The 15,222-nt window shown below is 31.9% G+C and overlaps 3 protein-coding genes across 4 annotated transcripts; 1 reads left to right on the top strand and 2 right to left on the bottom strand.

Annotated features, from left to right (window-relative positions):
- Positions 1-2,758: 2,758 nt before the first annotated feature.
- On the top strand, positions 2,759-4,570 carry LOC17896150 (polyubiquitin). Its single transcript, XM_006302326.2, has 2 exons — positions 2,759-2,841; positions 3,253-4,570. Exon 2 carries the CDS (start codon positions 3,253-3,255, stop codon positions 4,402-4,404), a length of 1,152 nt encoding a protein of 383 aa, XP_006302388.1. The 5' UTR covers positions 2,759-2,841; the 3' UTR covers positions 4,405-4,570.
- A 2,482-nt stretch (positions 4,571-7,052) lies between these two features.
- Positions 7,053-8,002, bottom strand: LOC17895744 (FBD-associated F-box protein At1g61320). Its single transcript, XM_006301892.2, has one exon. The coding sequence runs from the start codon at positions 7,974-7,976 to the stop codon at positions 7,053-7,055; it is 924 nt and encodes a 307-aa protein (XP_006301954.2). The 5' UTR covers positions 7,977-8,002.
- A 1,012-nt stretch (positions 8,003-9,014) lies between these two features.
- LOC17895278 (FBD-associated F-box protein At1g61320) lies at positions 9,015-11,258 on the bottom strand. 2 transcript variants are annotated; one of them, XM_006301479.2, is made up of 3 exons: positions 10,350-11,258; positions 9,507-9,674; positions 9,015-9,426 (listed from the first exon to the last, which is right to left on the bottom strand). In XM_006301479.2, exons 1-3 carry the CDS (start codon positions 11,256-11,258, stop codon positions 9,124-9,126), a joined length of 1,380 nt encoding a protein of 459 aa, XP_006301541.1. In that variant the 3' UTR covers positions 9,015-9,123. The 2 variants fall into 2 exon arrangements, with proteins under 2 accessions (XP_006301541.1, XP_023644060.1); XM_023788292.1 differs by having other exon boundaries at positions 10,497-11,214.
- Between the last annotated feature and the right edge of the window lie 3,964 nt (positions 11,259-15,222).

Raw genomic sequence — 15,222 nt, 5'->3', positions numbered from 1 at the left:
TTTTTTTCCCGTTAAATCCTATTATCTTTAGGTTTACATTGTGTAAATATAATAATATATATATTTTAAACATTCACTAAAAACTATAATCTATTATTTATATATTTGTTAGTATAATCGATAATTAGTAAGTTTTTTAACTCTTAATCAATTATCTTTTTTAGTTTTATAATGTATAATATAAAAAAGATCTTTCATATTCATTTTGAAAAAACTTATTTACACAGGTTTAAATATTAAAATTAAATGATAAAATGGTATAATTAATTTTAAAAATTAAATAATAAAATGAGGTGGATGATGATGTGGCTTAAGGAGATAAGAGAAAAAGTTAACTTTATATATATAGATTAAAATAAAATATTTAATAATGGAAAAATATGTACTATATTTTCCATTTATTTAGTTATCATCATTATTATTATTATTATTATTAGCCTTAGTTTCTTTATCATCTTCATCTCCATAAATCTAAGCTTTTTCATTCTCATCATCTTCAACATATCGACATTGGATAATACAACACCCAGCGAAGATGCAGCATTATCAAATATAATTCTGTAAGGTAATATAATAAAAAAATCACAAACAAAGACATCAATGCAAACAAAAGACAAAGACTGTACAAATCATGACGATAAACATGCTTAGTGAAGACAATTATGTTTAGCAAATTCCTTGAGGCAAGCGAATACTGGACACCAAGCTCATGCAACAATAATTTCAATTCATGAACGTCAAGCTCTTTAAAAATGATCACAAACTTATCCAAATGTTATAGAAACCAACGGGATCCCAAAGAAGGAAGGTAGAAGGTCCGACAGTAAGTTGAGGGAGATCAACTAGATTAAAAACGCGTTATCCACGCAAGTCAAACTAGATGTAAGTAGAAGCAACAAAGACTCTTTGTAAAACTGAAAGGTAAAATATATTCAACTTAACAAGAAAATAATATGTAATCGGTATTTCATCAATAGAAAAAATTATAAATGTTAACAAAAAAAGTCACACAATAGATTGTCAAAAATGATAAAGACGAGTAAATATTTTCTTTATCGTATTTTTATCATAGAAACAATTAGTTTTATTTATAGGTTTGTTGATAATCTTGTATACTCTGATTCTTATTTATAAAGTGTTATAGATATTGAAAAAGGTATTAAGGATTTGTTTTGTTTTTGGAACAGTAATTATTTTTAAGAACAATTTTCAATTTCTTTATAAAACTTTATATACTATTAAAATCAAAACTTAATAATGGAAAATATGTACTTTATTTTTAGGAAATTTAAAGTTTCTACCACAATTCATCTTTTTCTTATGTAAACTACCACATTTTCATCATCTTTTCCCACATACCACATTTGCTAAAGAAAAAGACAATTTTGCCCTATGTCTCTAGTATTCAGATTTTTATTTTATTTCCCACATTTTTATTGTTCTTTTGTATTTCATTCCATCCTTATGAGTTATGTCTAACAAAACCGACAAAGAATTTTGGTTCGGTTAATAATGATTTCATCGTCAACACTATTTATCGCGACAACACTATTCATTCGTCGTGATGATTAGATTCTTTTAAACATATTGTCCCCGAGATTATTGTGTCCACGAAATAGAAATCTATTTATTTTCATTTTTCTCATGTTATCTATTTTAGTGGACAAATTTAGACATCTCAATTATAATTACGTTAAAATTATTGTCCATAAATATATATATATAATATAGTTTTTACTTTATGTTGTGTGTATCTATAACCTCTATACTTTGTCTATTCCACAATTATATTTTATTATTAAATTTGATGGACAATTTTAGAATTTTAAAAATATTACCATATAATTATTGTCTACGACAAAGGATAAGATGGTCTTACCAATCCACTGCTTCTGACGTATGTGGGGAAAGATTTTTGAATTGTGCTAGTTTTCATAAAGGACCCACCATCCTGTGGTAGAACTAACAAAATTCCCCTTTATTTTTCATTTGTTTAGTTATCATTATTATTTATTATTATTATTAATATCAATGAAAATACAAAAACAAAATGGAAAACCAAATCCTCTAGAATGTTCTAAAATGACACGTGTCATATTTTATTAATAATATAAATAAGGCATTCGAATGAGAGGTTTGTTTATAATATATACTAGCAGTTGATCCGCGCTCCGCGCGGGAGGTTTATAATTTTGTTTTGTTGATTTTTTATTCATATTGTGATATTTTAATATTTTTTTAATTGATTTTCAAAAAATATTATAATTATTTTCTCTTTTATTATTATCTTTCAATACTCAAATTTGGATTAAAAGCATTTGATTCAATTTATGAAATATCCTTTTTTCTTTTTGATCATGTTATAAACTAATATTTAACTTTCATTTTATTTTTCCTCTTTATAATTTTATATATACAATTACATAAATGTTGTTTTAGTCTATCAAAAATTTAAACTTTTCTTCCATTCTAAAACTCAGTAACATATTTAAAAATTAAATTATGATCAATTTAAAATGAAAGTTGAATTATATTATTACCACCAATAAAAAATTAAAGTATTATTTTTCTTATTTTAACATTTCATTTTTTTATATAATTTATTTTTATTTATATAAACTTTTTAATAATTAAATAAGTAACATAAATATGCAATAAATGAAGATTTTAAATTTATTTTAATGTTTAAATAAAAATACAGCTTATATGGATGTTTAGCTGACATAGAAAATAGAAAAAGTTAATTTTATATATATAGATTCCTCGTTCGCTTTTCTCATATTCATCTTTCTCAAACCCTAAATCGCTCTTCAAAAACTCTTCACGATTCTCTCTGTCAAGGTACTCGAAACTTCTAGATCCTACGATTCTGATTCCTTGTGGTTAGTTTTGATGTTTTGGTGATTGATCCGAAAACTATCTGTTCTTTTCGTTAATCCAGCTTCGTCGTTTCTCAGATCTGTGTGTTGTTGAAACATTCGGTGAAATTTTGAAGTGTTATCGCTTAGATATGTTCAATTTCGTTGTTTGATTGTGAAATTAGGTTTTATTTGTTGTGGCCTCTTGATTGATCTCGCGTTTTACCAGTTTAGATTCTGTTATAAAGTTAGGGTTTTTGTTTTGTGGACGATCATCAATTCAGATTTTGTGTATGTGCGATTGGATTGATTCAATGGGTGTGTAAATTTGTGTTTCATCAATTGAGTTTGTTTGCTGATCGATTTTGACTTGGCTCTGTTTTGATTTTTGCAGATGCAAATTTTCGTGAAAACACTTACTGGCAAGACCATTACTCTTGAGGTAGAGAGCTCTGACACTATCGACAATGTTAAGGCAAAGATTCAGGACAAGGAAGGGATCCCTCCGGATCAGCAAAGATTGATCTTTGCCGGTAAACAGCTTGAGGATGGACGTACCTTGGCGGATTACAATATACAGAAGGAATCAACTCTCCACTTGGTTCTCAGGTTAAGAGGTGGTATGCAGATCTTTGTGAAGACGTTGACAGGAAAAACCATTACTTTGGAGGTTGAGAGCTCTGATACTATTGACAATGTTAAAGCTAAGATTCAGGACAAGGAAGGGATTCCTCCGGATCAGCAGAGGCTTATCTTTGCTGGTAAGCAGTTAGAGGATGGTCGCACACTTGCTGATTACAACATCCAAAAGGAGTCTACTCTCCATCTTGTGCTTCGTCTCAGAGGTGGTATGCAGATTTTTGTGAAGACCCTTACCGGAAAGACCATAACTTTGGAGGTTGAGAGCTCAGACACAATTGATAACGTCAAGGCTAAGATTCAGGACAAGGAAGGAATCCCACCAGACCAACAGAGACTCATCTTTGCTGGGAAACAGCTTGAAGATGGTCGCACCCTTGCTGATTACAACATCCAAAAGGAGTCTACTCTCCATCTTGTACTTCGTCTCAGAGGTGGTATGCAGATTTTTGTGAAGACCCTCACAGGAAAGACCATAACTTTGGAGGTTGAGAGTTCAGACACAATCGATAATGTCAAAGCTAAGATTCAGGATAAGGAGGGGATCCCACCAGACCAGCAGAGACTCATCTTTGCTGGAAAACAGCTTGAGGATGGTCGCACACTTGCGGATTACAACATCCAAAAAGAATCTACTCTTCACCTTGTGTTGCGTCTTCGTGGTGGTATGCAAATCTTTGTGAAAACATTGACAGGTAAGACTATTACCTTGGAGGTTGAGAGCTCAGACACAATTGATAACGTCAAGGCTAAGATTCAGGACAAAGAGGGGATCCCACCAGACCAGCAGAGACTCATCTTTGCTGGGAAACAGCTTGAGGATGGTCGGACTTTGGCTGATTATAACATCCAAAAGGAATCAACTCTCCACTTGGTTCTTCGTCTTCGTGGTGGTGGAAGCTTCTGAGCTTTATCATCTGTGGTCAAAACTGTTGTTTGATTGTGTCTTGTGTACTTGTGTGGAGTGTGGTGATATAAACTTTCTCTATCGTTTGTTAGCTTTCTCAATTTATTTTCTTTTTGTGGTAAGACCTCTAAATTTAATATCCAATGTTATTTGATTGGACAGAAAATATATGATTTATTAAATTTTGGTTTATTAATATATTAAGTTTATAAAATTGTCGAATCGAATAAATTACTTAATCGGATTGACGAAATCACTAAACCGAAGTTGATGGAATCACTAAACCGAGGTTGACGAAATCACTAATCCCTAAACACACGGGTAATTTAGGGTATCCAAAAACTGCATTTTCCTTTACTATTACCTCAAATCGAATTGGAATCGATAAACCCTAAGTTTAGTGTAATTCCATTAACCCCGGTTTAGTGATTCCGTCAATTCGATTATCATTTACTAAGCGGTTTCTTCGATTCAAATTTTTTTATATACTTGATGTATTAAACTTTCAAATTAAAATTAGATGGGGAATTTTTATGGAATTTTCCCTTTTTATTATTGTCCAAATGCTTGGAATTATGCATCCTTTCTTTTTTTGGTAGAGGACAGCTCTATTATGCATCCCTAGTCAATCGGTCCGGTCCAATGCAAAACTTCCCTTTTGGTCCGAAAAATATTCGAGCCTATATTTCAAAACTAATCTAGCCTTAGTCGTGTTATAGGATTTTTTAGGCTTTTTAGATTTTATTTACTGATAAAATTAAATTTTCAAGTTTATAATAATTCTTAAAACAATATCGAAAATTACACTATAAAAAGAATGCATCAAATTTTAAATGACTTAAACAATATTCATTAAAACCAATTTAATTTAAAAGGAAAAAAAAATCAGATAATTTGTTTATACTTTAACCCAATAAAATAATAAAATTAAAATACTTTAAAATAGATTAGAGGTTGCTGGCGACGTGTTTTCTTGTAGTTTACGTATAACTAGCAATTCCAACTAAACCAAACCATAATCAATAAACCAGCAAAAGAAATTAAATTAATAATTCAGAAAACCAAATACATTAACCATTTATCTAGCAAACATTCCAGAATTAGCAATTTCCTAAACAATTCCTAACATTTTTCAGAACAATCAACGAGCCCCTAGATCATTATTCTCTCATTGCCATGATTCCACGATTACACATTTCCCTTACCATCATTACGAAAAGAGATAGCATAATTATTTTCATAAATACTTAGTGATGCACTCATCCTGACAACTAGGCTCTACACACAAGTAGTATCAATCATCATCAAGGAAAATGATTCAAACAAACAATAAACAACAAGTAACACCACTGGTGACAATTAGTGTCGATCGACACACTTGGTCGACACCGAGCTCGACACTCCGTTTGCGAGTCGCAACTATCCTCGCGGAACAAAACATTGGTGTCGAGCGACACCCACCACTGGTGTCGATCGACACCGACGCTCTGCAAACGCTCCAGTTGCATTTTCTCATTGGATCTCCACTTCTAATCACTCCCAAGCCACGAGCGAATCTCCAAGGGTTTCACATGGATCATATCACACAAAAACAACCAAGCAAGCAAAGAAATCAATCAAACAATCATCAAAACATCTATAATAATGATCAAAATACTTAGAGCATCTCTAACGGTGAGAGATTATTTAAAGTTTCTTTATGAATATTTTTAATATACTTAAATTATATAACTAAAAAGTAAAAAAATAAACCAATGATAAAATGACATCTCATAAAAGGAGTTCTCTAAAATTGCAAATGGGTTTCTCAAGCTCTCTTTACAGAACTAGTTCTCATTGTGTCACTTCCTTTTTTTGTTTTTTTAAAGTAAATAATAATGAGAACTCTATCTTCAGAACTCCCGATGGAGAAGGTCTTAGATAAGCCTTGGTTATGCACCGACCTCTTTGCAATGGATGAACAAGCAAAGATCTGACTCTCCTACCACCACACAACACGGATCTCACTTCCTCTAGACTAGAAACACTAAGAACAGCCACCAAACACCACCAAAAAGCCTTATAGATTCCCTTAGGAAGTTTTAGAAACTTTGAGAACTTTTCTCACTCGCTGGAAATGTTTAAAGCGGCTGAATGAGAACAAAGTCGACCTTTTTCTATTTTAAGTTGCAATCAAGGGTTAAACCAACCTAACCCACATATATTTCACAATTAAAATCAAACCGGTCTAACCAAAAAATGTTGGTGTTGAGCGACACCCTTCCTTGGTGTCGATCGACACCACCCATTTTTAAACACGGGTGTTACAAGTAATTTTGGTCAATATTTTTTATTTTGGTCAAGCTATGATGACCTCTTACAAATTAACATAAGAAAATAGCACACTATTATAAATAGATTAATTAAACATCCTACTTTTTAAAGCTACATTAGCGCTCGCAAGAAAATAGAGACTATCATAATTAAACCATATGAAACATATACATGCTAAGCAAATCGTTCTCCATTAATCATGATAACCTAAATAATTCATATCACTTATACTATCTATAGCGAACAATAATAACGTTTTCCGAAGTAAAAGTAAAACTAAAATGTAAATTTTAAACGGGCAAAGATAAAAATTTGAAAAAAGTATATGTACTAGATCAAAAATAATTTACCTCAAGAAAGATGGTCGTTGTTGTGAGGACAAAAACTCTTGTGATAAAATTCATGTTATTAACCACCAAGTTAGATGGATCGTAATAACTTTGGCTAAAATTCCGATTATAATGGAGATTTGCCTCTTTGAGTGTGTATGTACTCACAAAGTTAAATTTAATGGCATATCCATCATACTTGAAATTTTCTAAAGAGGGTGCGTTCAAACTGATGACCCAAAGACCTCGTATAGAAGACAAAACCAGCGATTTGAATTTCTTGTGTTCCGGAGCATGGATGCTCAACATGTCATCCATCCAGCAATTGATTAGTTCCACTGATTCGAGGTGGATGCAGTTGGTGAAAACGGCGTTTATTGTCTCTTTCATCACCTTGATACGCATAAGTGAGAGTGTCCTCAAAAGCTTTAAACCTTTTGGTGAATTGTCTACCATTTCAAACTTACATGATCGCAGCTTCAAATGTTGAAGAGTCTCCACGGCCGAGAAATTGATCGGGATCTCCATAACTTTCTTGGATTTGGAGAAATCTAAGACAATCTCTTGGATGTTTTTCCCAAGGCATGTATTGATGCATGAGATTATTTTATCTTCTATCCCAAGATGATTGATAAGCAAAATGAATCTGTGAATATCTGATCCTTTATATTGATTAAAGACTTCTTCGATGATGCCAACAACCTCTAACTGACTCCTTCTTCTAGAATATATGCCACTGAAATCGAGGTTACGAGATCGTATATGTGTGTCCACAAATCTTTTGGATAGGATACGGTTTCGTAAAAGAGATTTGACTGGAAGAAACGTGGAGATGATGTGCTCCACCATATCATCAGGAATTGTTTGAGTAAGTTTCATCATCTTATTTGAGGATTCTCCCATTTTTCTTCTCTTGGGAAGAAATGCCATGGATTTTTTACTAGTATTAAGATATGATTTACACACACACACACACACACACACACACACGCACACACACACACACACACACACACACACACACACACACACATATATATATATATCTGATAATATGGGAACTTATGATTTGCTTTTTTTTTTAATGATTTGCTTTCCTTTTAGCTAGATTTAGTTTTTTTTTCTTTTTAGAAAAATATAATTTATTTTTACTATAAATTTAACTTTTATAAAAAAAAGTCTGGTTTATCTTTATAAAAAAGTTAAAAATACATTTACTTATGTTATTTAATTAGATATATTAGAAATCTTTTAGAGCCATTTCTTAATAAGAATTTTTTTTTCTAATTAATTTTTTGTATATTAGCTGTATAAAAAGTTTTCCATATAGATTATCATATAGAGTTGAACATATTTATTATTAACTTGATTTAAATAATTGTCAAAAATAAAAATAAGATTTTTGAGAAAAACTCAACAATATGTTTAATTATGTTAATTAAATATATATTATATATCTTATAGAGTCATTTATTACGAATAAAATTAAAATTTTATTTAATATGTATGTATGTTAGTTGTATAAAATATTTTCTATTTACATTATCATATAGAGTTAAACATATTTAATTATTTATTTCTAACTTTATTTTAATATGTTATAAATGATTTTGGAGAGCAAACTTAATAATATGTTTAGTTATGTTAACTAACTATATACGAAAATCATTTAGAATCATTTATCACCTAAAATTAATATTTTCTCAAGTATTAGCTGCACAACTTTTTTTTTTTTTGAATAATCAAAGAGGTTCTGGACCGAAGCCCATACATCCACTCAGGCCAGAAACCAAAGCATGTTATTAACTTTTGTTTACATATACATTATCATATAGAGTTGAACTCTTTTTAGTGCATGAGTAATGTATAGACATATGTTAGTCTAAAGACAATAATTCCAATAATCCCAGATAATTGCAAATCTTATATATCATGTAAACAATATATAGAGAAACTAAGGGAGTTCAAATTAGCTAGAGAAAAGAGCGTAAGAAAGAAGAAAAAACATCACATAGTTCTATATATTTAAAACATCAAAAGAGCAATGATAGTTTGGCATGGTGGGCATAACTTGATTTTAAACTTCGGTAACCTTAATCGCGGGGAATATCTTTTTGATGTCATTTATTCTTGTAGAATCTGGTGCACGAGCAATGTATTTGGCTTTTTTAGGCATCACCAACTTCAGTTTCACTAGAGATGGTGCGTTCTTGGCAAAGAACTCTAATATATCAAGCTCATGTGAGTGACCTTTATAGCCAATTATCTTGACTTTCTTTAGAAACTTCAATAAATAGCTGTTTTTCGAGTCATTCTGAATCTGATCTTTTTGATGAATCTCCCATAAAGGCAATTGAGGTTCGAAAGTGAAATTCTGAATCTGCATATATCAAACAAACCATATTGGTGGAGAGAGATAGAAATAGAAAGAGAGAGAGAGAGAGCAAGAGAGAGATGTACATCGATCACAACACGTTCGAGTTTAGGGCATTCTTTAAGGAATTCAGCGATGTCAAAAAGAGTGCAAAACGTTGGAGCTTTGAAGGAAATATGAAATTTTGTTAAGTTCTCAAACTTGAAAGGCCGCTTTTCTAGCTTTCCTCCTCCTACGTATTTATTCGTGAGAGCCTACAAAAAATATGTTAAAACACCATCAAAACTCACTCTAAACCACGAATAAATGATTTTGAAGAAAAGTAAAATGGAGAGAATCATATGTGGAAAAAAAAACAGTTCAAAATTCCAATCTAAATATGATGAACATTCTCTATCAATCAACCAAAGACATATGCAAAGCATACTCTAAAGTTCAACCACTTTAAGAATGATGCATGTGCACACAAAAAATGTTATCTAAATTTGAAGGAATAGATTTAGGGTAATTTCTGGATCACATACAAATTGGACTATTGTTAATTCATACGTATATTGAAGTAAATCTTATCTAAGAAATGAATTAAATTATTTGCTATGTAAGTCTACAAATCTTATCTAAAATCATTTGGTAAGTAGATAAAGAAAGTCAAATGCGTACAAATAAACATAAACATCCTACTTTTTAAAGCTGCATTAGCGCTCGCAAGAAAATAAAGACTATCATAATTAAACCATATGAAACATATACAGGCTAAGAAAATCATTCTCCATTAATCATGATAACCTAAATAATTCATGTCACCTATACTATCTCTAGCGAACAATAATATCGTTTTCCGAAGTAAAAGTAAAACTAAAATGTAAATTTTAAACGGGCAAAGATAAAAATTTGAAAAAAGTATATGTAATACATCAAAAATAATTTACCTCAAGAAAGATGGTCGTTGTTGTGAGGACAAAAACTCTTGTGATAAAATTCATGTTATTAACCACCAAATTAGATGGATCGTAATAACTTTGGCTAAAATTCCGATTATAATGGAGATTTACCTCTTTGAGTGTGTATGTACTCACAAAGTTAAATTTAATGGCATATCCATCATACTTGAAATTTTCTAAAGAGGGTGCGTTCAAACTGATGACCGAAAGACCTCGTATAGAAGACAATACCAGCGATTTGAATTTCTTGTGTTCCGGAGCATGGATGCTCAACATGTCATCCATCCAGCAATTGATTAGTTCCACTGATTCGAGGTGGATGCAGTTGGTGAAAACTGCGTCTATTGTCTCTTTCATCACCTTGACACGCATAAGTGAGAGTGTCCTCAAAAGCTTTAAACCTTTTGGAGAATCGTCTACCATTTCAAACTTACATGATCGCAGCTTCAAATGTTGAAGAGTCTCCACGGCCGAGAAATTGATCGGGATCTCCATAACTTTCTTAGATTTGGAGAAATCTAAGACAATCTCTTGGATGTTTTTCCCAAGGCATGTATTGATCCATGAGATTATTTTATCTTCAATCCCAAGATGATTGATAAGCAAAATGAATCTGTGAATATCTGATCCTTTATATTGATTAATGACTTCTTCGATGATGCCAACAGCCTCTAACTGACTTCTTCTTCTAAAATAGATGCCACTGAAATCGAGGTTACGAGATCGTATATTTGTGTTCACAAATCTTTTGGATAGGATACGGTTTCGTAAAAGAGATTTGACTGGAAGAAACATGGAGATGATGTGCTCCACGATATCATCAGGAATTTTTTGAGTAAGTTTCATCATCTTATTTGAGGATTCTCCCATTTTTCTTCTCTTGGGAAGAAATGCCATGGTTTTTTTACTAGTATTAAGATATGATTACACACACATACACATATATATATATATTATAATATGGAAACATATGATTTGCTTTTTTTTTATGATTTGCTTTCCTTTTAGTTAAATTTAGTTTCTTCTTTTTTAGAAGTATATAATTTATTTTTACTATAAATTTAAATTTTATACCAAAAAGTCTGGTCTATCTTTAGAAAAAAATTAACAATACATTTACATATGTCAATTAATTAGATATATTAGAAATCTTTTAGGGCCATTTCTTAATAAGAAATTTTTTTTTCTAATTAATTTTTTGTATATTAGCTGTATAAAAAAAGTTTTCCATATACATTATCATATAGAGTTGAACATATTTATTACTAACTTGATTTAAAGAAATGTCATAAATAAAAATAAGATTTTGGAGAGGAAAGTTAAAAATATTTTTAATTATGTCAATTAAATATATAAAAAATCTTATAGAGTCATTTATTACCAATAAAATTAACGTTTTCTTTAATATATATGTATATTAGTTGTATAAAATATTTTCTATATAAATCATTATATAGAGTTAAACATATTTAATTATTTATTACTAACTTGATTTTAATAGGTTAAATGATTTTGCGGAATAAACTTAACAATATATTTAGTTATGTTAATTAACTATATACGAAAAATCTTTTAGAGTCATTTATCACCTAAAATTAATATTTTTCTCTAGTACTAGCTTCTTTTTTTTTTTTCCTTCCAATGACTTTATTAAAATTAAGATTCACAATCGTTGTTTACAGCAGATAGTAAAAAAGCAGGACATGAATGATACAAAGTAAAGTGATAAATATTAGTGAGAGCTTGTTTTGCAAGTAGATCAGCACATGAGTTCTGTTGTCGATGACGAAAAGAAAAACGAATGTCGAGGAACATTGATTGCCACTGTTGTATTGTATTCAAGTAGTGACACAGCCGTGGAGTAGTTTCTCGACCTTGTAAGAGTTGAGTGATTGTTAAATTATCCCCTTCAAATTCAACTCGGCGATAACCATTAGCCCACGTTGCTTGGATCGCCCATAAGAGTGCTGTACATTCGGCCTCCTTAGGTGTAGCACGGCCTTGAAATCGTCCCATTCCACCATGTAAGAAAATACCGGTGGAATTCCTTATTATCCAACCTAGACCAGAATCTCTGTTTCCCTCGTAATTACACTTAAGCCATCCTCGCTCTGGTTTCTTCCATTTATCATGTCTTGTTTGTTGTTGACATTGCGGTTGTAGCCCTTGGTTATGACTATCCAGCACTGTTGGAGTCTTATTCAACCATTCTTCCGTGTCGGTGGTTGCGTGTTTAAAGATATCAGGGATTGCAAGCAGTTTATGGTTAAAAACCAAATCATTTCTGCTCTTCCAGATTCTCCAAAGTAGCCAAAAAGGAATATGCTGGTTTATCTTACTAAGTCGCGGATCTCGATAAATAGTGAAGAGATACCTCAATTTATCTTCAATGGAAGTGTTTGTATCTCCAAGTATATGAAGTTGGTAGCCGGCCATTCTCCATATCGATATAACATGAGGGCATGAGAAAAAAGCATTGTCAGTGGTCTCAACAGCGAAGCAGCAACGTGAGCATAGGGGATTCACATTGATATTCCGCCTTCTTAAGTTCTCTGAAACCCCTAAAGCTCTGGAGGAGAAACGCCAAAGGAAATGTTTCAACTTTGGTATGATATCCAATTTCCAAATTGCTGCAGCTATGTACGTATTTGTTGCCAAAGGTGCTCGTGGAGCGTCTTCTACACGATCATTTGTCAACGCTCTCCAGTACCCTGATTTCACTGTATAAGTCCCATCTCTAGTATAGCACCAAGAAAATTCATCTGAATCTGGTACTTGTGGTATATATAGTTTCCGAATCAAATGGTGATCTTCACTGTTAATGAGGTTGTGTAACTGTCGTTCGTCCCATTGTAAGGAGTCTTGGTTTATGAGAGTTCTGACAGGCAGATTAGAATCATTCTCAGTAATTAACCTCGGAGGACGCGGAGGGACAGTTGGTAACCTTGGATCTAACCCCAGCTTGGTGTTATGTCCATCACCAATACGAAATTGAATACCAGTACTCAACAATTCTCGCCCAAATCGTAGTGAATTCCAACCATATGATGGCTTAGCCCCTCGTGACGCTGTAAAGAAAGACGTATCCTTGAAATACCTTGATTTCAGTATGCGATATATTAGACTTGATGGTCGTTTCAGAAATTTTCCAAGCGTGGTTAGCTAGAAGGGCTTGATTTGATTGAATAAATAAAAATCTCGGAATCCAAGGCCTTGGTCTCTTGGACTAGCTTCATAAATTTTTTTACATATACATTATCATATAGAGTTGAACTTCTTTTAGCGCATGAGTAATGTATAGATATATGTTAGCATATTAGTCTAAAGACAATACAAATCTTAAATATCAGGTCAACAATATATAGAGAAACTAAGGGAGTTCAAAGTAGCTGGAGAAAAGAGCATAAGAAAGAAAAAACATCACATAGTTTATGCTCCACTCATCTTGAGACACGAGATCACCTAATGGTGGAATGTGATTACTCCTCAGCCATTATTAACGAGATTTTCTCCAGACTCTTGCCAGGGAGCCGACATGTCCTCACCATTCTTGGACCCGAGAGCGTACTCGCCAAGCACCATTTACTCTGAGAAAAATCGTAGTCCAGTCGTTTGTTTTCCAAGTCTAGAAGCAAAGAAACAATGTTCTCCACAACAACCAAGCTCTTCCCCCTTCCGTCATGTTTAGGACTATTGATAGGGAGGTTCGCAACATCATTTCAGGTCGACGTCATATAAAGAAATGGAGGAAGCTAATGCTTCTTTGGATGCATTAGTCAGTTTGCGCCCTATTACTTTCTTTAAGCATTGTAATCTTGTTTTTATTCTTTTTTGCCAAGATTACTCTATTGTTAGGTAAAACTTTGTATTACATTTGTTTCATTTTATATGATAACATAGAATAGGAAGTTATATATACAAGATCGAAATCTGAACAACATAACAAAACTGTATGTAGAAACTAACTAAACGTATCCACAATATCGAAACAGTATATGTATTGACTAAGTAACATAGGAGAACTTTATCTACAAAGGCTAAGATACCCACACCCTAACAACATGGTGGCTCACTTTATATATTCAGAACTCTCACGAGCAAACTGTACTCGTCAATTCAACATCTTGTGTTTCTATTCGTGGTCCAACAAAATTCAGAACCAACTTCTTTCAACATAAAACTTAAAGTACATATGTAAAGACACACAACAATACGACATAGATAGAAACTATAGACAATTTGTACTTTAATGGCATCTAAACCCTAAGAAGACTAGTACGTAAATGGTGTGAACCCAAGGGAAAAACTTAAAAGGATAGTGAAACTTAGTCTTCCTCCTTTGTAATCAAAACTAAACCCTAAGAAAACTAATAAACGATGAACCCAAGAGAAAATTAAACGAAGACAATAGTCTTCCTCCTTTGCATTTATGTTGTTCTCTCTATATAAATTCATTTTTGAGAGAAACGAAAACAAAAGTATGAGATGTATGAGCAAGTATTTAAAAACTATGTTTCCTAGCATGTTAACATAAGACATATAACTTAAGCGTGATTACCAAGTTGTATTGTTCTCATCAGACATTTTATTGATTGGTGGATTTGTAGAACAATTTTGTAAAACACATCAGACAAAATTAAACTCATACAAAACCTACGCACGAATAATACAAAACAAAACTTAAAATTCACAACCATAACAAAAAAACATTACACACAAATAAAAAAGAATCATAAAAGCAACACAATTTAAAATTTAGATAATGTCTCTTTTTTTTCATCAACGACTTGTATAATAACACCTGTTTTTGGGTGTTGTTGAATAATCTTTTGAATGAAATGTTGGAGAAGACTCTTAAGAT

Source organism: Capsella rubella, unplaced genomic scaffold, assembly GCF_000375325.1.
Source record: "Capsella rubella cultivar Monte Gargano unplaced genomic scaffold, Caprub1_0 scaffold_2, whole genome shotgun sequence".
Taxonomy (NCBI): domain Eukaryota; kingdom Viridiplantae; phylum Streptophyta; class Magnoliopsida; order Brassicales; family Brassicaceae; genus Capsella; species Capsella rubella.
Note: the sequence above shows the minus strand (reverse complement) of the source record. Positions and strands in the feature narration are given on the sequence as shown.

Coding starts and splice junctions, on each gene's coding strand:
- LOC17895278 (XM_006301479.2), bottom strand. CDS start 11,258: ATGGCATTTCTTCCCAAGAGAAGAAAAATGGGAGAATCCTCAAATAAG. Junction 9,675..10,349: donor CAACGACCATCTTTCTTGAG/GTAAATTATTTT, acceptor TATTTTTTGTAG/GCTCTCACGAATAAATACGT. Junction 9,427..9,506: donor TCGAACGTGTTGTGATCGAT/GTACATCTCTCT, acceptor TGATATATGCAG/ATTCAGAATTTCACTTTCGA.
- LOC17896150 (XM_006302326.2), top strand. CDS start 3,253: ATGCAAATTTTCGTGAAAACACTTACTGGCAAGACCATTACTCTTGAG.
- LOC17895744 (XM_006301892.2), bottom strand. CDS start 7,976: ATGGCATTTCTTCCCAAGAGAAGAAAAATGGGAGAATCCTCAAATAAG.